The 22,173-nt window shown below is 35.1% G+C and overlaps 4 protein-coding genes across 4 annotated transcripts in view; 1 reads left to right on the top strand and 3 right to left on the bottom strand.

Annotated features, from left to right (window-relative positions):
• Positions 1–4,962: 4,962 nt before the first annotated feature.
• On the bottom strand, positions 4,963–7,479 carry LOTGIDRAFT_172809 (hypothetical protein; the record flags this gene model as incomplete). Its single annotated transcript, XM_009049987.1, has 2 exons — positions 4,963–6,187; positions 7,460–7,479. 2 exons carry the CDS (start codon positions 7,477–7,479, stop codon positions 4,963–4,965), a joined length of 1,245 nt encoding a protein of 414 aa, XP_009048235.1.
• A 1,098-nt stretch (positions 7,480–8,577) lies between these two features.
• LOTGIDRAFT_200474 (hypothetical protein) lies at positions 8,578–14,223 on the top strand. Its single transcript, XM_009049986.1, has 7 exons — positions 8,578–8,666; positions 9,487–9,658; positions 10,010–10,091; positions 10,508–10,588; positions 10,809–10,891; positions 11,518–11,636; positions 13,226–14,223. The coding sequence occupies exons 1-7, from the start codon at positions 8,645–8,647 to the stop codon at positions 13,678–13,680; spliced, it is 1,014 nt and encodes a 337-aa protein (XP_009048234.1). The 5' UTR covers positions 8,578–8,644; the 3' UTR covers positions 13,681–14,223.
• A 936-nt stretch (positions 14,224–15,159) lies between these two features.
• On the bottom strand, positions 15,160–19,524 carry LOTGIDRAFT_172807 (hypothetical protein; the record flags this gene model as incomplete). The annotated part of the gene is made up of 5 exons (XM_009049985.1): positions 15,160–15,330; positions 15,796–15,917; positions 17,519–17,758; positions 18,472–18,499; positions 18,736–19,524. 5 exons carry the CDS (start codon positions 19,522–19,524, stop codon positions 15,160–15,162), a joined length of 1,350 nt encoding a protein of 449 aa, XP_009048233.1.
• A 2,213-nt stretch (positions 19,525–21,737) lies between these two features.
• LOTGIDRAFT_172806 (hypothetical protein) overlaps positions 21,738–22,173 on the bottom strand; it is a gene marked incomplete at both ends in the record, with an annotated part of 1,428 nt that continues 992 nt past the window's right edge. The window contains one exon of the mRNA XM_009049984.1: positions 21,738–21,875. Coding sequence (XP_009048232.1) covers positions 21,738–21,875 — 138 coding nt within the window. The remainder of the gene's footprint in view (positions 21,876–22,173) is intronic.

Genomic DNA, 22,173 nt, shown 5'->3' with positions numbered 1-22,173 from the left:
TCCAAATTGCATCTTTTAAAAGAACATGCTCTACAGTGTTATTTCGGATTTGGAAAGTCGCTATCCACTATAACGAAATATATACAATCATAATTTAAATGTACGCTGTTTTGGTTTTTTTTTTGAACAAGTTGTAACAATTCTACAACTAAAGGGAGACAACTCTTTTTTAGAGTGAAACCTGAATGGTTCCACTACTTCAACTAGTTTCTTCTGATGTGTTCAACCACGAAATTTAACCTTCTACAACGTTTTTTTTGTGTCACATGCAATCCTGGTGAATACTTATCTGGCCATAATAAAAGCTCTTATGGCGGAACACAATTTTATAGTAGGCCAACCCGGAGTTGTTTTTTTTTTAGTCGTCATCAGGTGAAATGATTTATAAGGGGTTCAATAATTTCACATGATCGGCGATTATGGTGGACTAAAATGTTTGTTTACGACCAGAAAACATTTAGTAACCATTCAATCAAACCATGACTAAATTTTGTGGTTTTATTCATGAACGTCATGGGAAATCAAAGCTAAGAAAATATGCCCAGCTATGTTTATATCTGTGGATTGTAAAGCTGTATCCGAGATGTATTATTAGTCATTCTCTACACCAACTTCTCTCACGGTAAACTTAATGATATTATTATACTTCAAAAAGATGCCCGCATCGAATTTGCTGAGATAATTCGTCATGCTTGAATGCACTGGTTATTATAGAGACATTTCTCTTAACGTTAACCGTCACTATTGGCCGTGAGATTCTGATTCTTTCGAATGCGGCTTAACAGTAACACCGATTGGATAATTGAATTCGCAAACGCTTTAATACAAATTATTGCTTCTTGATTAGTTGACTGCAGTTCACATTGGATTGTGTACGTCAATTTTTTTTTCGAATTCAAATTTTACCCGAATTCTGCAGTTCATTCATGTAAAAATTGCTTATTCATTCCTTAAATAGAGGATATTGGGTGCCTTGATGTCGAATAATCATGCAAAGAAAGCAGAGATAAATTTGGAATTCATATAGCTTATGAATACGTAGCCTTATTCTGCCCATCCTTCATTATTCATTTTCTCAATGAACCTGTATAGTGCTGTAAAAAATCCCAGTTGACGACGCTACAAACAGCAAATTTTCACGTCAAAGGTTCGTTTGAAAGTAGGCTTTGGTGGACATATACATTTATCATTAAACATAGAAGAAAGACTCTCCCCGTCCACTTTGAACTTTAATCGAAAAGACCCTAATTCATCGTGTGAATAGAGCTTGGCGGGAACAGACAATAATCTCATCCCATCTGAACGTCACTGAACCATGAAATATAGATGTAGAAAATCCAATACGATTATCATTGAATAAAGGCAGGGCCATAGAAATTATACTAATTCAAAATCCATCAAATAATATTTTGTTCAACAGGTCACTCTTTGTGTAGGTTTTTTATGGGTACCTTTTTCACTTTTTATATCCCATAGATGCATTCAAATTTCATTAATACTTTCTTGTACTTCTTCAACCAAATTATGATTTATTTGCCTTTGATTACCCCGAATTTCTATGGAGGTTTAAATTGAGTCATTTGGTAAGGACCACGAATAAGCCTGTTTGTTTCATTCTCGAGCTTCATCTTAGACAAAGGATGGACAAAGAAATGCTGCAGAAGATTCTATGTTGATAAAAAATATTCTTTCGCTTGAAATACGAATTGGGAGATTCCACTTAAATTTCATAACATTTTATCACTAAACAAAAATATTGAGATTTGTACCCATTTACCGTATTTACAATAGTAAAATGAGATATGTATGAAAAAATTGTTAACATACTTCAGTCATGCAAATGACAAAATGGTATGTAGTCTCATTAGTCATCACTTAGTTTTTTTGTGAGATACTGTCACAAAATTTATTACTAGATTACCAATATTGATATGACTGATAGGTGAAATATGGCAGAATTAGCTACTTGGTGGACTGAAAAGTTTATAAGCTGACCCGGAAGGAGTAATGCAACTTGCTATACAGATCAACTGACGCAAGAAAATTTGACACATTTGAAGCAGATCCAGCTAGTCTCTTTGAATGTTTCCCCATCCAACTTCAGTGTTGAATCTATCACTTCGGGCCAGAGATCAAACGACAGTCGATTTATTGCAAACACCCCTCCAAAGAAGTCATAGGTGGTGTCTTTGATCAGTTGATCAGAAACGAAACATTGCCGTTAGTATCAGGAAATTGAATTGAATTTTGAATTTTGAAATTTGTTGAATTTTATGCCTACCCTCGTAGGTATCTTTGACAAATATATACTCTTTCTTTAAGGGATAAAGATAAAAGTTTTTTTTTTAAATATCTTACTTAAACTCTAAAAAGAGAGTCTGCATTTTGCAGAATGGAGTTTTACGCCCTACTTTTCTGCACCATGTGGGCTAATGAAGACGTGCAACGCCATGCAGGGTAATATGAGGGAAATTTTGCCAGGACAGCGGCATAAGACTGCTCTTTTTCGATTTACAACTGTCGAGGGGACTTTAACGTGCACAGACTATAGCACTCGCGGGGCCTCGGTTCATTGTCCCATTCGAACGACTTTTTCCACGTCAGCCCCTCTTACCTGCGGGGGAAAACCAGGTTGAAAAATCCGAAGGTATCATCCCCATCTATACGGGGATTGAACCTTGGACCTTCAGGTTATTTGTAGGAGCAAAGATATAAAAAAAATAGCTATATAGGTGTATGGTCACCTGGATATTTTTGTGATAAACTAGATAAGTTAATTCTGTGTAGTTTATGATCGAATGTTATTCATTATTTTACTTGATGGTCAAGACAATTGCTCCGTTCAACAAGGCATTCATCATTTGGACAAATCTGCTGCTAATAGAATCTGTATACAAGGCGATATATTAAATTAGAATTATTATTAAAAAAAAATGGCGAAGTTTAGTTTGGGGGTGGACTCGGCAGTCAGTCTATGCAGTCTGGTGGACAAGGTTGACGTTAAGACCAAAATTTGACAGATATTATGTCAAGTTGAAATTTGCTCTCATTGTACACACCCATAAGAAGCTACTATGTTCTTTTGGTTTCAGTCTTTTCCCCAAACCAAAACACCTGCGATTTTCCTCATGAAAATTATGGTCAAGCTTCAAAGTCGATTTTGCCGAAAGTTTGAAAAATTTCTTCGTTTGCAGCGAAATAATAGAGTCTAGGGGTGGGGGTCGGCAGTTTTTCCATTGTTTTGCGATAAAATGGATAAGAATGAAACCATGGGTAAATTTCACATTGTTGTAGTCTGTAATCTTAAAATAAACAGCCTTGGCTAAATTGAAATAATATTGAAAATAAATATTTTAGTAAATTCACTTTTCAAAGCAAATGACCGACATTTTAGGCCCAGACTCCGCGAATCTATATTCAGGGCTTGGTGTCCCTTTCAAAATTCTGTCAATGTTGATGGTGATGATATACAAATTACTAATTAAATCATATTAATTGATTGATTGTCAAAATTATAACAATTCAGCTTGACTGCACAAGGAAAAAAATTATCTTGAATTATTCACCCAAATTTGTGCACAGCCATTGGCGGAATTTGAGTCTCGATTTTCAGGTTTATTTGACCCAATTCGTAATTCCAGTTCAGAATTGTACACCCACCACCATCATACCATTGCAGATTGTGGTCAAAGGGAGATAATTTTACATTGGTGTGGTTTGTTGGCCTTCTTTTATTTATAATACAAATCTTTGATTTTTAATACAAGATTTTCGCAATGGTATGGTACATTAAATTTAGTCTGCTGGTGTATTATTTGTATTTATTCCACACTTGTTACAAGATCAGATTAGTATTCCAAATTCAGGATAGTTTTAACTTTTTAATGGCGACAATGTTGTTTGATTGTCAACAAAATAATACATATAGAAAGAAATTGAAGAATGCGAGTTTAACGAAATGCCACTGAAATAGCGAATTATTATAAGGAAATTGCGTACTTACTTCAATGTTTGGTTTAAAATGTATTGTCTTACTATGATATTTGCAATAACAAAATATTTCCACTCTTCAAGTAGTGCTCAATACATCAATTGTAGAGTAATACTATTATGATGTGTATATTATCCAAGTGAGACACGTGCTTTGCTGTGATATTCGCTCAGATCGCATGAGTTCCAACTTTCATATTAGGACTGCACACAGCACTCAAAACTTTACGCTTATCTAAAGGGGGAAACAGTGGTCTTAATATTTCTTTACCATCCGTATCCCTTTTTAGAATACCAAGTTTACGTTCCATTCACCGACTAAATTGGCGACAGTTAACGTTACCAGACAGTTAACATTATATCTTGTACTTCATACAGATGCACTTGTGTGTGTATATAAAATATTGTGTAAAATATACCACTTTCGCACTGCAAAAGTAATTCTGTTCTATCCAGTTGTATATGAATAACTGTCAGATGCTTTCCGACTTATTCGGTTAGAACAAGAAGTTATCCAGATAGGAAAAATCTACCTTCATCCGTTTTAAGAAGGGCAGGGGTTAGGGATTATAAATAAAAAAAAAATTAAATTCCTGTATTTTGATGCTATTATTCTATCAATATTATTATATTTTTACAATGAAAAAATGCATATTTCAACAAAAAAATGTCAGTTTATGCCTTACTTGGTAGAAATGGGTACAACTTGGCAAACATGATTCTGCTTGCATATAGGCCTTTCGCGATTAGTGACGTCACCAAACACCCAAAAACAACAGAAATTTGATTGAAAATTGGATCGGTGCAATCAGTTTCTCCGATACATATAAAAATTGTAGAAAATCTTTTTACAATCCCTTTAACGGCAATACAGTTGTAGGTGAAACTATCAGACAAGGTAAGGGACATAGTGTTCATTATATTCAGAAACTTTTTAAACCATCTTAAAAACCAGATTATTCATGATCTACATTACTCTATCATATTCTGTGAATTAATTATCTTCACTTTAACTACAATAACCCCTCTATCGTCCGCAAAACACAGGCTGTCTAATTCCCACCATTGCATTATTTGAGCGAAAACATGGGGAGTTTTAAAATCGTCCACATCCTCTTTTACCGTTTTGGAAAGTGATTTATAGCTTGAATTCAATATCGATAACGATATGGAACCATTGAGCGAATCAAGAAATCCATCATCACCATTTAGCATTAATTGAATAGTAATGTATTCTTTTCCATTTTCTTCCTTTTTCTCTTTTACAACCTTGATACAGCAGTCTATATTTTTGTTATTCTCCACTGCGTCAAAAATTTCCGCCACAAAATTTTCTCTCAGAATGATCGGAATTTTATATACTCTAGACTGACTCATGCTTAAGTCTCCAAGTAAACGCTCTTCTGGCGTGAAACAAAGTTTTTGATTTGAATAAGAGGTAAATTCCCTATAAACTTCGTTTTTCTCAAGGAAATTTCGAATATGTGAAGTGTTGATCAAGGCATCTGTCTTCAAAGCGTTTGAAATCATGGCAGAATAAGCATCTAATTCGGTTATTTTACTTCCAGTGTATTGGATTCTGTAATTATACTTGTCATTCTCGAGGTTAACGATTCTATCAATTTCATCTTTCATATCTTGGGACTTCTGTACAACTGCTTTGACATGCTTGTCGATATCTAACTTAGCCTTCTTAGACGAATGTACCAAAGTGTTCATGTGACGTTTTCGTTTATCATCGTTAGGTCTGTAGTACTCTTGAACATCTTTTTGCAACTGTAACAATGTTGTTTTATATTCTTTACGATATTCAGTTATATGTTGTGTCGCATGGAAAAGCGAACACTCACATTTCGAGCAACCAAATAGGTCACAATCTGCACAAAATAAGCTGATTTCTTCTTTGCTATGCTTAGGACAGAAATCTTTTTCTTTTTGGGCGTCATTTTCAGGAATATAGAAATTCACAGAAAAACCCTTGGCACCAATTGCAGGAACTTGAATATTCGTCCGACAAATTGGACATGAAATGGAATCATTCCTTACTTTCTGTTGGATGAACTTTTCAAGACAGATTTCACAAAATGTATGAAAACAGGGCAGGATTCTTGGAGTCTTGTAACTGTCTAGGCATATGGCGCACGTGAATCTTTGTGCATCGTTCATTCTTGCTGGTGGTTGCTTGTCTAGCCTATACCTGAAATATAAAAGGATGCTCTTTGTTGTACCTCCAATTTTCTGTTAAAGAGCAAGTACCTGTAAATAGCTTGATTAAAAACTGAGAGCTATATTTTTGCGAGAACAACATTTATAGCAGACACATTTATATTTCTAGAATATTTGACAAACAGTGACTACAATTTTATAGCGAGATTCGAATGTATCTAAGGGGGAGAACTGGCAGATGAGAAAATTTAACAGAACACATAAATATGTTAGGTCCATTCTACCATTATGAAAATTTAACTTTGCTAAGAAAAAATTAATCACTTAATGGGAAAAGAAATTTGTCCGCCTTGTTCCTTATTGAACAATATGGTTAATCCATATCAAACAGTCTTTACGTCCCGTACAAGGGTAAATATTTCCACTATTAAAATAAATATAAGTTATTAGTTTTTCATATTGATCAAGGTGTCCAATCCCTACTTCTTCAAAGGACAGTCAAACAACTAAAGCCGAAAGGTACGAAGAGTCCAGATAGGGAATCAAAACCCTTAAGTGTTTTAGATCAATCTCTTTAGAGTTATCGTCGCATCAATGTAGGCCTAACATTCTGCGTGTTGACAGACGATGGTAATTGTGAATAATGCCAACAAACTATGGTAATGTGTCGTGAGACTACTTGGACTTAGGGTGTCTACATTACAATTTATTCAAAATAAATATTTTTAATCGGTAGTCGAGTAATAACATTAGTATGTCTTCAGTATAATATATACATGTATATAGTATAATAATATATATTATAGTTATAATAGGGCCTAACTCTGTCTATATACTACAGTATAAGGCCTACTAAGTGGCATTAATAACATAGCAACAGAGCGTTAATATACCGGTAACTTATAAGTGTGAAGCTTTCGGGTATCAAATAGGCTTATGTATGACGACGACAAACGCAATCAATGCCAGACAACTTATATACAAACCTCAACTCAATCAATTCAACGTGTACAAAATTGAGCTACCAGGAAATATTATGACAGTCTGACAGGTTTTGCGGACTGGATAATCAAAGCTTGTATACACGTACACTGTGCGTGAAACACTGTTATGTTCAGTTGTGGTCACGATCACAATCAAGTATGTTTAGCTACTTGTATACATTTTCTTCTTAGTGTTATATACGGCACGCCTATAGGCCTATTAATATATTCATTTTATGAGTGCTAACTGTACATGTTCTACATTCGTGTTAGATGCAAATAAATAAATGAATAGATTATCAAAATATCATAGTCCTTACTTTTGGCTAAACATGTGCATTATGAAAGAAGATTGTTCAAAGTCCTTAAGCCACAATGGATGCCAGTTGAAATCTAGTCCGGCACGTCGAATATTTTAATTTAATCACATTAATTTTAAAAAAGATAAGAAAAAACTTTATTGAATTTAGACAAAAAATATAACAAACACTAGCATTCCTATGCTTAGAAACATCTAGAATGCTTATGACTTCAAACATCCCAATGTGGTTCTCCTATCGTCATGAGGAAAATAATAACTTCCAACAGTAAAGAAACATTAAGTATTTATATGAAAAGCACAATGATCAAAAGACCGAAACATTTGTCTCTATCCAGCCTCTGATAGCTATTTAGACAGATGTCAGCTGGTGTAGAGACAGAAATAATAAGTCCTGTTACATGGGGACATTCCGCAGGTGCAGTGGTTTTTTAAAGACCTATTTAGATACCTCGAATATCCAAAACCCAGGTATATTTGGAAATATGAATAGTTTTGTAGTTCAGACATACCATTATTTTCTCCCTACACCATTTATGTCCTGTCTCCGGTTCCATCAAAGTTATTTTTGGCGAAAATTGATCTACCATCGGCCATTTAAAACTGCGTGCGCAGCCAAAAGTTTAAAGGTCACGGACTCACGTGATACTAACAAAACGAAAATTATGGTGATGCCTAACATTAATTTACAATCATCTTAAATGTAATTCAATATTATTATTAGAGAAAACGCATCTTCGGAGGTATGGAAAACTCCCATTTGACAGGGTCTTTTTCTTCTGACTCTACTCCAGCTGACACCTGTCAAAATATCAATCATAGGCTGGAATAGAGGCAGACCTTTCGGACTAAATGATCGAGGTCTATAACAAGGTTATAACTTAAGTTACAAAATTCTGTAAATTCTGGTTCTTAAATTTATTTTTTCCACCAATTACATACATACTGCTTCAATTATGCCTACTGTATATAAAAAAATAGCCTGTATGTACTGTATATTATTATGTTAACAGTTATTCTGGTTATGTCTGAGAATTGACGACACCTCAATTAATACTTGAATATTGAAGGGACATAACTCTAAATTCAAAATGTCTGCGCCCAGTAGAAAGTTTCCGAAAATTTACCAAAGCTTGTATTCACACGTCAATTATAATCGTAGGTTCTTCCAACAAGGAAATGTGAAATGTTCCGAAAAGCCAAGAAAGGTAATTGAAGAAACACGAGGATTTTATTTCTTGCAGGGGAGATTACGCTTGTAGTTTAAATGTTGTCATTCCAATTAGGGGTGTATGTAATCTGCTTTCCGACCATTAAGTAGTGGTAGTTGACAATGACGTCCTTTAATAGGAATAAAAATGAAATGAATGGAGTTCTATGTCCTACTTTTCTGTACCATGTGGGCTAATGAAGACGGGCAACGCCATGAGGGATGCCATGAGGGAAATTTTGCCAGGACAAGCGGCATTAACCTGCTCTTTTTCCATATTGAACCCTGGACTTTGAGAGCCACCTCAGCTCCCGTCCTCTAATAGGAAAACTATGAAGGCCTGTTATACTACATACTAAGGCTACTATCTAATGACAATGAGCTCTAGGACATCAGAATTTTTTGTCTGTTATCACAAATATGCAATTGACATTTTGTTCTTTTGTTTTCAGGCATAAAAATATCATCTTCACATTGTCAAGCTATAACAAACTATATACTTAGGCCTATACCTTGACTGCAATAGTCATTCTTATAACACAGAATAAAGGGATTATATCGTAATGGCTTTGTATTCACAGATTTTCTGTCAAGGCCCCTGATCGGTTGTATAAGCTTACGCTAGCATACTATCCAGTCAAATCACTTTTACAAACTTCAATGATACAAGATAAGTGACTATTGCAGTCAAGGTATAAGTAAAAAAGTTCTTACTTTGTAATAGCTTGAGATTATGAAGATGTAAAAAACAAGATTTGATGATTTGAAATAAACACTCTTCCACACACTGTTTGTTGTATTTATATTTCAGTTTGCAGCATGTACAAGGAGAGTTTTCTCTGGAATTCAACCAACAGGAATCCCTCATATTGGTAATTATGTTGGTGCTATCAAAAATTGGTTACAGTTACAAAAGAAATATGACAGTATGATTTTAAGTGTAGTTGATTTACATTCTATCACTCTACCTCAAAATCCAGAAACATTAAGGTACCGGAAATATCAACAACACAAAATCATTATTAGAAACAGAAATGTTCTGAACTGCCATTTCTAGCTTTAGGCTTGATGGGACAATAAATCATGGCCCTGTGTGCTACAGACTGTGCATATGAAAGACCCCCTCCCCCTCGAGACAGTTGGAAATCAGATAAAACAGCTAATGCCATTGTTCTGTTAAAATTCCCTCATTGCACACTGCATGACATTGCTTAGTTTTATTAGCACATTAGGTTCAGAAAAGTTAAACATTAAAAACTGTTTCCATCATTTCCATCTTAAAGTTTATGATTCTGAAAAAGATTTTCTTCAGTTACATGTAGTTGTTTAAATTGATTTCAGGGAGAATATCTATGATATGACAGCATGTTTATTAGCTTGTGGTATAGATTCTGATAAATGTATCTTGTTTCAACAATCAACAGTAAGTACCTTCTCAAATCAGAGTTCCTTATTATACTTAATTCACATTTTGATTGAGATCTTTGGTTGCCATGATTGTGGCAAGCAGTTGAATACAATGGCAAAATTGTGGCATTCTCAACTTGGTTTCTCACTGGCCTTGTTGCAAAATGAAGAATCAGATTCTAGTTACTTGGATGGAACAAAGTTACAAGGGCCCTGTGTGTTATTTAAAGATTCTTCAACAAGTAGAATTTGACTGTTTTTGCATTTTTGATATGAGAAGAAGTGAAAGGTAAAACTCCTTGTTCTTCTTTTCCAAATTCACATTGCTGCCTTATCGTTGATGCTATGCCATGATATATATATATATACTAGTTTGCTGCCTATTGCCACATAATGTAACTCACATTAATGACTAGAGTGATATTGTTTCAGGTACCACAACACACTCAGTTAGCCTGGATATTAGGTTGTATTTGTACCTTACCTAGGTTAGAACATCTAGCACAATGGAAAGTAGGTAATGATTTAGTTCTCAAACTTGCAGTTGTGAGCCTCATTGCCAAAAGCTCAGTTTAATTGACTAACATTTTAAGCACAAAACCCTTCATCTTCTGGTGAGACTGAACATATTTTGATCAACTTGAACAATCCAACATCTTTTATATCTGTAAAATTTTACAAGATTAGGAAATATTTTTAATGCTTTTAAAATTATTTGTCTCTGTATATGTAGGAAAAATCTGAGAAAAATAAAGATGTTGGTACAGGTCTGCTTACATACCCTATATTACAGTCAGCTGATATATTGCTGTATAAGTAAGTATGTGTTATACATACAGGAGCGTAGTATGGTTTAGAACTCATATGGTTCTCTTAAAATTAGTTAGGGAACAATGACATCAAATGAAGGAAAAATTCAAAGTGTATCTAAAGTGACTGATTTTCCCTATTAGATTGGTAACCGAATTTAATTCTTTAATTTTCTTCTGTTTACAATCTAATTAAAATGCAGATCTAGAAATTTGGTTGTTTTTTTTTCTGTGTTATAACATTTGCCATCTATGATCTGTCAAAGGGGTTCCTAAGTTTTGGTTCTAAATGCACTTGAATATGATTTAACGAAAAATTTCATCAGATCATTGATGACACAGGTAGTTATGCAACCATATCAGATTGGTTTGTAATTTTGTTGTTGATGGGAGATAAATCTTACAGGACTATAATGTTACTAAAAATTACATCGAGTTTTACACCCTATCTTCAATAGACATAGTCACAAAGTGTCAAGAAAACATTTTCCTTTGATTTCCAAATGTCTTGGATCTAGCAGTAGACTTGGTCTCAGTTTTATAGTCCCATTTAGCAACACTGGAGTTTCTTGTTCCATCAAAGGCAGGAAAATAAAAATCATTTACATGTTTAAGTTGTCATATTATTTTTAGAGCAACTGATGTTCCAGTTGGAAAAGATCAGATACAGCACATAGAACTATCTAGAGATTTAGCCAAATCATTCAATACTAAATTTGGAGTTCTTTTTCCCAAACCTCAAGAACTATTGGGTAAGTACAGTAATATTTTTTCAATTTTTAGCTTCTCCCCTTGCATTGTATTCTAAATAATCTGAGATTGTGGTCTCTCTTGGTGAGAAATGTAGTCTAAATGTGTTAGTATTTTGTACTTTCAACACATATACAGTACTTAAAGGGAAACAGTCGGCATTTTCAGGTATTGATTTGAGTCTTGAATGTGCTTTAATAGTCTTAAGAAGTACTAAAACACATAATAATCGCATAATCCCTTCAAATATACCTCAAACTAGAAATTTCACTGTCTATTTCTATCTGATTTATAGAAACATATTATGTGTATTATATATATGGCACAGTCTCAATAAAATTCGAGTCGAAATTTAACTTTCAAACGTGAACAATTATGGATACACATGGATTTGAAGGCTCAAATTTCGACAATGAGCTGTGAACACTATTACTGATTATGTAATCTAAAAATAAGTTTCTGAAACTAAGGTATGATTTGCCAAGGGATAGTGAAGATGCTCCTTTAACATGATGCCAAAAATGCTCCATGGTTCTTTGTGCATTTTTGTGGGATCTTTCTTGAAAATTTTCATAAATGGGGCTTGGTGATCATGAACAGTGCAACATATTTGAATTCTGTTCACACTAAAAACATATCAAATAAAAGTTTTTGAATTGTTGCCTCAGGTGTAAATAGTCTTTTGTCTCCAAACCTAGTGACAATGAACATATTTTAAAATTGATTGTTTTACCCCAGCACCTGTGTTAAGTTAACTCTTTTATTTCCATATTTAACTCAATATAAATATTAATAAGATAAAAAAATGTTAAGTGTTTTTTGTTTTCAAATCATGAATTTCCCATCAAAATTTGTCAAAATGTAGACAAGTGCTACCCAAAACTATCAATCAAAATGGTCACAACTCATAACGATAAAATGACCAATCAATCAAGAGATTTGATTGATATTAAAAGCATTTGGCTAATACCAAACCCAAGCTGGTCATTTGGATATTACTGGACAGTCATCAGTTTGTCTGGACAATCACTTGGCTCAGTTCTGTAACACTACTGGGCTCTTGGTTAATCTGTCTGCAACACTTCTTGGCTCAGTTGTTAGTAAGTTCTGTAACACTACTAGACTCTTTGTTAGTCTGTCTGGACCACCACTTGGCTCAGTTGTTAGTCCATTCTGTAACACTAGTGGGCTCTTTGTTAGTCTGTCTGGACCACCACTTGGCTCAGTTGTTAGTTCATTCTGTAACACTAGTGGGCTCTTTGTTAGTCTGTCTGGACCACCACTTGGCTCAGTTGTTAGTCCATTCTGTAACACTAGTGGGCTCTTTGTTAGTCTGTCTGGACCACCACTTGGCTCAGTTGTTAGTCCATTCTGTAACACTAGTGGGCTCTTTGTTAGTCTGTCTGGACCACCACTTGGCTCAGTTGTTAGTCCATTCTGTAACACTAGTGGGCCCTTTGTTAGTCTGTCTGGACCACCACTTGGCTCAGTTCTGGAACATTCAGTTCACGGACATTGTCAGGCTCTGCATGTATCATAAAAGTCACGATGTTTTAGACAATTTGAAAATATTCTTTCATTTATGTTTCAGGTCCATTACCGAAAATTAAGAGTTTGAAAAATCCGAAAAATAAAATGAGCAAATCAGAAATTAATCCAATGGGTCGTATTGACCTTACAGATGAGCCTGACCAGATCAGAGAAAAAATCAAAAAGGCAGTGACTGATTCTACATCAGAAATAACGTACGATCCTGAAAATAGACCTGGGGTGGCAAATCTCATTGAAATACACGAGGCTTTGACCGGTGATTTTGCAGAAGACATTTGTGAAACCGCCATGTTGGAATCTATGGACACCCATAAATACAAACTGTTGCTAACTGACATTGTAATAGAGAAATTGAAGCCAATTCGTGAAGAATTCTTCCGTTTACAGAAGGACAGACACCATCTTGACACTGTTCTTGAAAAAGGGCGATTAAATGCCAGTGAAATTGCTGAAGTGACTTACAAAGAAGTGACAAAACTTGTTGGATTTAGATGATGAGTGTGTGATAAATATAGCTTTTTGTATCATTAGTTATTTTCAGACCTTTGATTCCCCTCCCCCCTTTTCATAAATGCATATCTTCACAAGTGTCAAGATATTACGAACTTTTATCTTATACCTTGACTATAATAGTCACTATTCTTGTATCTCGACAATATTGCAATCAAGGTATAAGACGGAGTTCGTAATAGCTTGACATTGTGAAGATGGTCAGGGACACGCTTGGTAGAGTATCCGGAACAGCTATCTACAAAGGATTTGCTTTAACGTCAATATTCACTTCCTTTCATAAAATTAGTTCTTGGCATCCCTGGAGATGAGCTCTTGTCAATTAAGAAAAAAGTACTCGTGGATTTATGATGCACAGTTGAAGCTGAAAATAGCTCTCAGAAAATGCTCTCAGACAGCATTGAAGCAAGACCATTTATTACTTTGAGCAGAATTCATATCGATGGGCTCGATTGATGTTAACCGAGACCATATATGAACAAAATTTTCTTAAATGACAGTTTTGCATATTAACCAAGGATAAGGTAATTTATGTTCCGACATCTCATATTTTATTATTTAGTATCTGCCCGTTACTTAGTAGAGTAGAAAGCAGTGTATCTAAAGCGTTGAAATCCCAAACTTGAATTTTTTTCAGAAAAGCACCAAAGTTTATTTTATTGTTTTTATTTATAACAAATTATAAATATATAGTACAAAACATCAAACAACGGATTGTTAGTACTTGGATTTTCGACCAATTTTAACTGTGACTTTTTCAATAAAAAAAAGTGAACAACACACATTAAAATCATCAAAAACTAAGTGTATAAAATTTTCAGAACACTGGTTTTTATTCTATACGAAGTAAGGTGCAGGATTTAATCTGTGGGGTAACATAGAAAAGTTGTTGACCCCGGTATCTGTGATTTTGCCGCATCAAGAAATAATGAGCAGCAAAATACCAAAATAATGGACACAATGTTAAGATCTCTTCAAAAATATCAAAGTACTATATCAGAGGGGTGTGTATGCCACCCCAGTCATTAGGGTTGGGTCCATGATGGCCCCAGCAACTGAAAATGAAGACCAAGCAAAACCTTCCGTTCAGCAGAGATTGATTCATTTACAGTGTCTTTATACAAAATCAAAAAGATATAGATAGACACCTAAATTGTCAGAAATGGGTTCTCTGGGGCTTTAAATCTTCAAATTTTCTGTACAATCTGAGCCAAAGCACCAATTCAGTCCTGGCAACGGGGATGATGCATGCTTTGATTTTAATCCTTCGTCTTCCAGTCATCGGTACCTTAAAATAATTCGCGACGTAAGAAGTAATGAACATTTAAATTACAATGGGAATTTTTTTTGTACGAAAGTAGCACTATAGCAATAGGGACGTATGTTCTTTGACCGAGTTATCAAGTCTCTGAAGAGATTTCATAATGTTCACCCGCATTAATTCCAACCAATTTTAGAGGAATGTTATACACGAGCTATGTTCACCGCCTGTGTGTTCTTCATTATTTGTATCAACTCATCTAAAGTTTGAACTTCTTCCGTAATCACCTTGGCGTTTCCAGCATGTAATATAGGTATAGCATCAATCACCGCCATTTCATTTCCATCAGGACTAAAATTACCAATATACTGAAACTGTAATCAAGAAGAACTAGAAATATCCTATATATCCAATAAATGTCCACCCTAGCCATCACAAGTGAACTGGGTTGATCCCGACTATCACAAGTGATATTGAGTCCAACAAAGCTAAAACACGCGGATCGGAGTTCATCCTAGCTATCACAAGTGTGCTGAAGTTAATCTAAGCTATCACAAATGAACCAGAGTCCATCCTAGCTAATCACAACGGAGCTATTGTCCATTTTAACTATCGCAAGTGAATTTGTGTTCATCCAAACTATCACCAGTGAACTGGCATCCATCCTTGCTGTCACGAGTGAACTGGAATTCATCCCGGCTATCACAATTCCGTTCATTTGCAAACAAATGTGGTTGTAACATATGCTTAAGCTTAGTAATACAGGACTCGTCACAAAGGGTCCGTTAAAGTAACAACTGACATAAATAAGACTGTTATAAAAATGAATCTTAACTTACCTCAAATGGTAATCCTCCAGCGATTTTGTGACCTTTAAATCGAACCTGGCCTTCTGCACGTCTTTCTAACATTTCTAATGTACTGTTAAGCGTTTGACTTAAATATTCTATCTTATCCATGCCTGAATTGCAAAATATAGATGTGATGATAGTTGTTTTCGAATCAAATGATTTATTTGGTTGAGCCATGGGATGTATTGCAGCAACCCCTTGTTGTGTAATGAAGCGTACAATCCAATCCAATCCTTGCATTCCGTGTCAAGGTATAAGACGAAGTTCGTAATACCTGACATTGCGAAGATGACGTGGATGTATCTACATAAATATTAAATAAGATTTAAATATTACGATACTTTAATAACACTAAGGTCATAAAACTGATAAATGTTGTCATGAATTTATTTGTTTTGATATAAACTTCAATAAAAATAAATGTTTGTAAAATAGGTCGATCCGAAAAGTAGCAGTCTTCATCCAAGATTGAAGCAAAGTGCTACTCTCTGCTCCGTTACTTTCCAAACAATACAGAAATTTACAATATAATAATGTAGACCTATTTTGTTTACACATTTTCCGACGTATTATCGAATATAAAAGTATATATTTTGAATGCAGTGAATCATTTTGTAGGAAATTTCGTTAAGAAATTTTATTTAGAAAAATTCATTGTTTTGGTATTTTCAAAATTTGGGGAACTTGTTTAAAAGGACTACAATGTATACAGTTTTGAGGACATATAAATATTTTGAGAATATTAGAGAGCGAATATGTGCAAAATGTGCATTTTTGCAACTTTTTTAAGCGAAACTCTTTAATTTCAAATCTCGCTACGCCCGACAAGTCCAAAATAAAGTGTAATAAACTAGTTTTTTTTCTGTGGTAATAAAATTGACACTATCTCTCTCAGAAATCGATCACCATAGGCGTCAAACAACATTCCTTTATTTATCTTTATTTATTGCATTTTGCTTAAAAAAAAATTTATTGCCCAAAACATTTGTAAAACATAATGAAATTTTCTTCATTTCATGTTTTTTGATCAATAAATCACACCAAATAGAACATAAAAATAATGCTCCAGGCAACCTGATTGTTTAAAATTTACATTACATTGATCATTATGGCATGAATACAATTTTTGTGGTGAAAACTTGAGAAGTATCTGAACGATTATTTTGTCAATTTCTCCAGCAAAAAATCCATATGACCTTCACTTTTTAAAGTGACTTATTTAAATGATAGATTGTCATGCAGAGTAACATACGCCTAAAAAAGCAATAGCAAAATGCAAGATCTACTAAACACGGTCTCATGGGATTCTTCGATCTGCAATGGGACCATAATATCAAAAGTCATCGGCCTGCTAAGCAATTTATCAACGTTATTTTGTTGTTCTAACCTAATTGAGTGATTTATATTGATTTTAAAAACATATTATGGAAAAACTCAGCATAAATAACTGACAGTTATAATATATCCATTAATGCATTATTAAGATCTTAAAATGAGACAATCCGTATTTTAGTCACTAAGAACTTTGTTATTGTTATTCCTGACGGATGCCAGTGGGCTTATGTTAACTTGCCTTTTCAACTTTGATGGAATTGTGACGTTCTGCGAGTCATTTCATTGCTACACCTCTCTTACATTTGTATGGGTTAAGTGATGTCGTAAATTCCAATAGCTTTTGATGAGTTGAAGTAAATCTATAAACTGCACTTACCCGTTCCATCAAAAGTCATACGACACAGATACAAGTTGTTGGTGCTAAGTTGAGGTACTGGTGCTCGAGTGGATCGTACGAGATTTGACAGAGGCATAAACCTTGTTGCTGTTGACTCTACGAATGCCTCCAGAGAGTACAACAGCTTGGTTTCAACCTTTGTGCCTAATCTTTCCAAGGATCTTGTTACTCTTTCTATTGATGAAGCAATATCTTGTGACCCTTTCTTTCCCTTCACGACTGAAATGATGAAGAAAGCTAGTCCTTTTCTGACCTAAGGCTGAGTGCACATAGACGTATACGGTATACCTTATACGGTATTCGCTACTCGGTATTCGCTATATGCTATACGGACACGGCGAATCACATAGGACAGCACATGCGACCTACTCGGTTCTTTCTTTCTGTGCCGATCAAATGGACACGTCAGCATAGAAAATTTGGCTGTATACACTACTTGAAAATCGAACAAGCACGATTCTCACTATATTACGCTATACTCTACTATACGCAGGTATACTTCGTTTTCGATTAGTGTCCTCTTACGTGACCATGTATTATGAAATTACCTTGTTCGATTTTAGGTATACGCGTGTCGTGCAAAACGTGCACCGTATAATCGAAAAGTTTACTTCTATTTGAACTCAACCTTACTGGTCGATTCTACTAAAGCACAACGTATCGTCGTTATGTTATAGCCACGATGCAAATCCTTGTAGACTAAATCCAATCGTACCTAATTTCAGTACATGCCTTACGTTTTCTCGAAACCTTCATGATGAATCTGGTAATTGTCCAGTATAATCAGTGATGCTGCAGTTCTTGATCTTGGTAATGGTTTATGATAGCATTTATGCTCATTCCATGTCTACATCACTGATTTTATCAGCTTCCGGATTTTAATTTTAGATTTTGATTATATAAATTCGTGATTTCAATAAAGAGATACTTACTGAATATGACACACGGTCTACCAACAATCTGAAATGAATAAACAGATGAAATTCCGACAATTTTTTCAAAGAAGCGTATTCAATCTCTACAGCAGATTGTCTGAAAATTAATTGACAGAACTATTCTCCCAATCGTCTAGTGTTACTTACTAAAAGTACTAACAGTTTCAAAACAGATCCAAAAGTTCCTTGTTGTGCTCTTGACAACCGTATGAGTACTGACGGGAACATGTGAAAAACAAAAATCTAGCTATTCTTTCTTACCTTATAAGCATTCTCAGCGACTAAATCATTGATGGACATGCTACGGAATATAGTAAATATGGATTGTAAAGTTTCCACGGTGTGATCCGCAGCTGAAGATGGTCTGTCCATAAGGATCTCAATCAAATAGTATTTGGTATCGTATTCCGGATGGTTGAGTTCCGTTGGTGATGACGCAAATCGTGTGGGTTTGGGATCAATTTGGTCAGCTGGCAAAGGAAAAGATGACTGTCCAGGGTTTCTTTGTCCTCTGATTTGATTACCAGCCGGTCGTTGCTGTCTCAGCCTTATGTCTTGAAATTGCCGATTTTCTAATGGTCTTCCACCATTACGTTGTCTAATACGGCGTGGGTTGGGTTCAACTGTTTGATATTGTACATTTTGTCTCATTTGTTGATTTCCACGAGAATTGGCCCTAAATCTTGTGGGCATCCGATTTCTGCCAGAAAGTAGTCTGGTTATTTGATCCGGTCGCTGATTCTGTTCTAATTGTAAAGCGACGGGTCTTTCGATGAAATATCGTCGTGGACCATTTGATCCCGTTTCTTGGTTCGTGGACAGCTGTGCAACTGGTGAACCTTGATTGTCTAATGGATGAACAATTCCTGCTCCTCCTGACGATGACTGTTCCATTGGGAATGACATGGGCTCTATCAGAGGTTTATTTTCATTTTTTGTTGCGGCATAACTGGGCCCAGTATTAGGGTCTGTTGAATTAGGATAAGGGTGAACTTGCTGTGAAAATGACACAAAACAATATAGAAGAGCACAGATTATTTTGCTGTTCATTTTATGTTATATTTTGATTCGGCGAAAACTAAGTGGTTCCCAAATGACGATTTCACTTGAAGAATAATCCTGGAAATTAAAAAGGAAGGCTTAAACTGTACAAAATACAACTCCTACCAATTGTTGGTTATCCAGAGATCTCCAGTATCGAATTAATCACAGTATCTGTTCCCACGACCTTTCTTCGACTGTTCTGTTCCAATGTTTTGAAGGCCGGTGTCACCCGTTCTTATTATGATGAGCCGACCAATGTGTGATGGGTTTCTATACACAAAGAAGTTTTTATGTATTTATTCTAGTTCAGATAATTGATGTTATGTTCTAAGTGAAAGCAATCGCGGGCAATCGTGACATTTATTACGACAATTGTGATAGAAGAATGATTGATCGAAACTGAATATTTTTCAAAAAAAATATCCATATCGCTCAAAACCTTAATCGGCCTATTATCTTTTGTTTCAAGGTTCAGATCACCACACACTAAAAAGAAAGATCTCAACAAAAACTGTTTCGTCATAGCTTTATAAGTCCATTGCTCACAAAGCAACGTTCCAACACGTTAAAAAAATCTCTAAATAGGTTTATATACCACGGTCATTTAGTCTAGTGAAAGGTATGATTCACAGAAAATGAACCATAAGAATGCTCGTTCTGAAACTTATCATTTTTTGTCAACAACTGTAGTTTAAGTTTCAGTGTCGTTGTTTCTGGTTCATTGTTAGCAATCATAGTATGATCAGAGTCATTTCGTTGACCAAACCTCTACCGTCTTTACATTTATATAAGAAAGTCCTTTGTTAAAGTGATACTACGTCTTAGAATGAACAAAAAATTATTGGCCAAGTTTAAAATTTTATGTTTATTTTAAGACGTAGTATCCCATTAATTGACCAGTGGTTAATGTCGCTTTTTTAGGCGTGATACATTGTTTTTCCATTTTTTTTACTTTGACATGGTTTAAATGTCACATCACATACAAAAAAACAGTTGTATCAAGTTCAAAATTTATTGTATTTAACTCGGTGTTAAAATAAGGTATATGATGCTGTCGGTGTGTCTTTGTAAGTACAATAATATATAGTTGCAGATGGGGCAAGTTTTTCGGGCAAAAATTTCAAACTAGGTTAGGGATTCGGGCAATCTCAGATATCTCGCCCCCCACCCACCCCCCTCGGACGTAAACCTGGCTCCGCCACTGGAACCCGGGTCAATGTATGACGGTAAACCACAGTAACACAATAATTTATAAGTGTGGTGGACTAAACAGAAATTGAACAGAGTCTATCTAATACAAGTTTCACTGTACCAGTAATAACGTGAAAACGGGTTAATTGCCAAAAGGCGGTTGATTATCAAGGAAGCTCTTTAAAAATCAAAATCGAACTATGTCTTTCCTTAGACTTGCGTCATTCGGCGAATGTCTCAATTCCCATCCATTGATAAAGACAGTATTTGATCATGAGAGTAAATACGTTTTACAAACTATTTTACGGTTCAATGGCCCTGATCACCTCGATGACGTCAAGAAAAATCGGGTAGGTTTTTTATTCATTCATCTTGTTAGTAAACAGAAGTGCACCTATAAACATGTTTGTATTTTCCGGTATTTTTTTTAATCCGACACCCTCTTATGCACCTGTTTAGGAACTTATAACAAAATGATGCCTTAGGCTAGGATGTATTCGATGTCACTGTCTTGCTCAAAAGTACTTGATCTTTCATTACTTGTCACGGTTGATGTGTTAAGTGAAACGCAGTGGCCTTGAACAATCGTGGTTATGTTGGTTCAAGAAACTTAGTTCGAAACAATAAGAAAGGAATAATACTTAAAACGTAGTTTGCATATTGGCCGCGAGTGATTTGGGTGTGCAACTTTAGTACGTATACGTCTAGAGCTCAGAAGTTGAAACAAAAACATTTTGATCAAATTATTATATATGTAAATTGTATGAGCAAGGTTTAAAATACTTATGAAACTATCAACATAAAGAAACATCTGTCAAAAATTGATATTCATAATAACATATTGATATAACTCAATCCTGACCGTAATCAGACTTAATTGTTCGGAGGCACAATGGTGTAATGTAATTGATCGGTTGTCATAACCTTTTTCAGTAGGGCAATCAATTTTTTGGGGGGGAGGGGGTCATTGACATGTAGTCACGGGTCTGAACTCAGCTGAGTTTGATAAATATTTCGAGTGTATAATTTTATTGACTATTTATCCACTCTGTATATTCAGAAACTCTGGTAAACACGCTAGGGAATGTTGTTCTGCACGGACTAACTACCCAGGAATAGATACCAGCTAGTTTACCATCACATACCATTGGTCCACCTGTATCACCCTGCAATGGTTCAATAATAGGAAACGGTTTTTAGCTATACTTTTCCGCATTTGAAAGGGCTAATGGAGATCGTGCCATGGTACAAGACGATATCGCCAGGACCTTCTGAAAGGGGCACCGAAATGATAAACCCAAGTCACAGCATGGTCTATGGACATCCTTCACGGAGCTTTACTCCAATGTCTACAGTTGTGATCTCGGCGGCGCATGATAACCTTGAATAAGTCAGCTTTAATAATTTGTAAATGTGTACGGATAATCCCAGAAAGTACTAGCTGTTCGAAAGGATCCTCGTCAT

Source organism: Lottia gigantea (assembly GCF_000327385.1).
Source record: "Lottia gigantea unplaced genomic scaffold LOTGIsca_142, whole genome shotgun sequence".
NCBI classification, from domain to species: domain Eukaryota; kingdom Metazoa; phylum Mollusca; class Gastropoda; family Lottiidae; genus Lottia; species Lottia gigantea.
This window is presented reverse-complemented; position numbering and strand designations above follow the sequence as displayed.

What these genes read in the sequence shown, in the direction of transcription:
- LOTGIDRAFT_200474 (XM_009049986.1), top strand. Translation starts at nt 8,645, where the DNA reads ATGTTCCGAAAAGCCAAGAAAG. An exon ending in AACATCTAGCACAATGGAAA is followed by an intron (nt 10,589 to 10,808) that starts GTAGGTAATGAT and finishes CTGTATATGTAG; the next exon opens with GAAAAATCTGAGAAAAATAA. An exon ending in CAAACCTCAAGAACTATTGG is followed by an intron (nt 11,637 to 13,225) that starts GTAAGTACAGTA and finishes TTTATGTTTCAG; the next exon opens with GTCCATTACCGAAAATTAAG.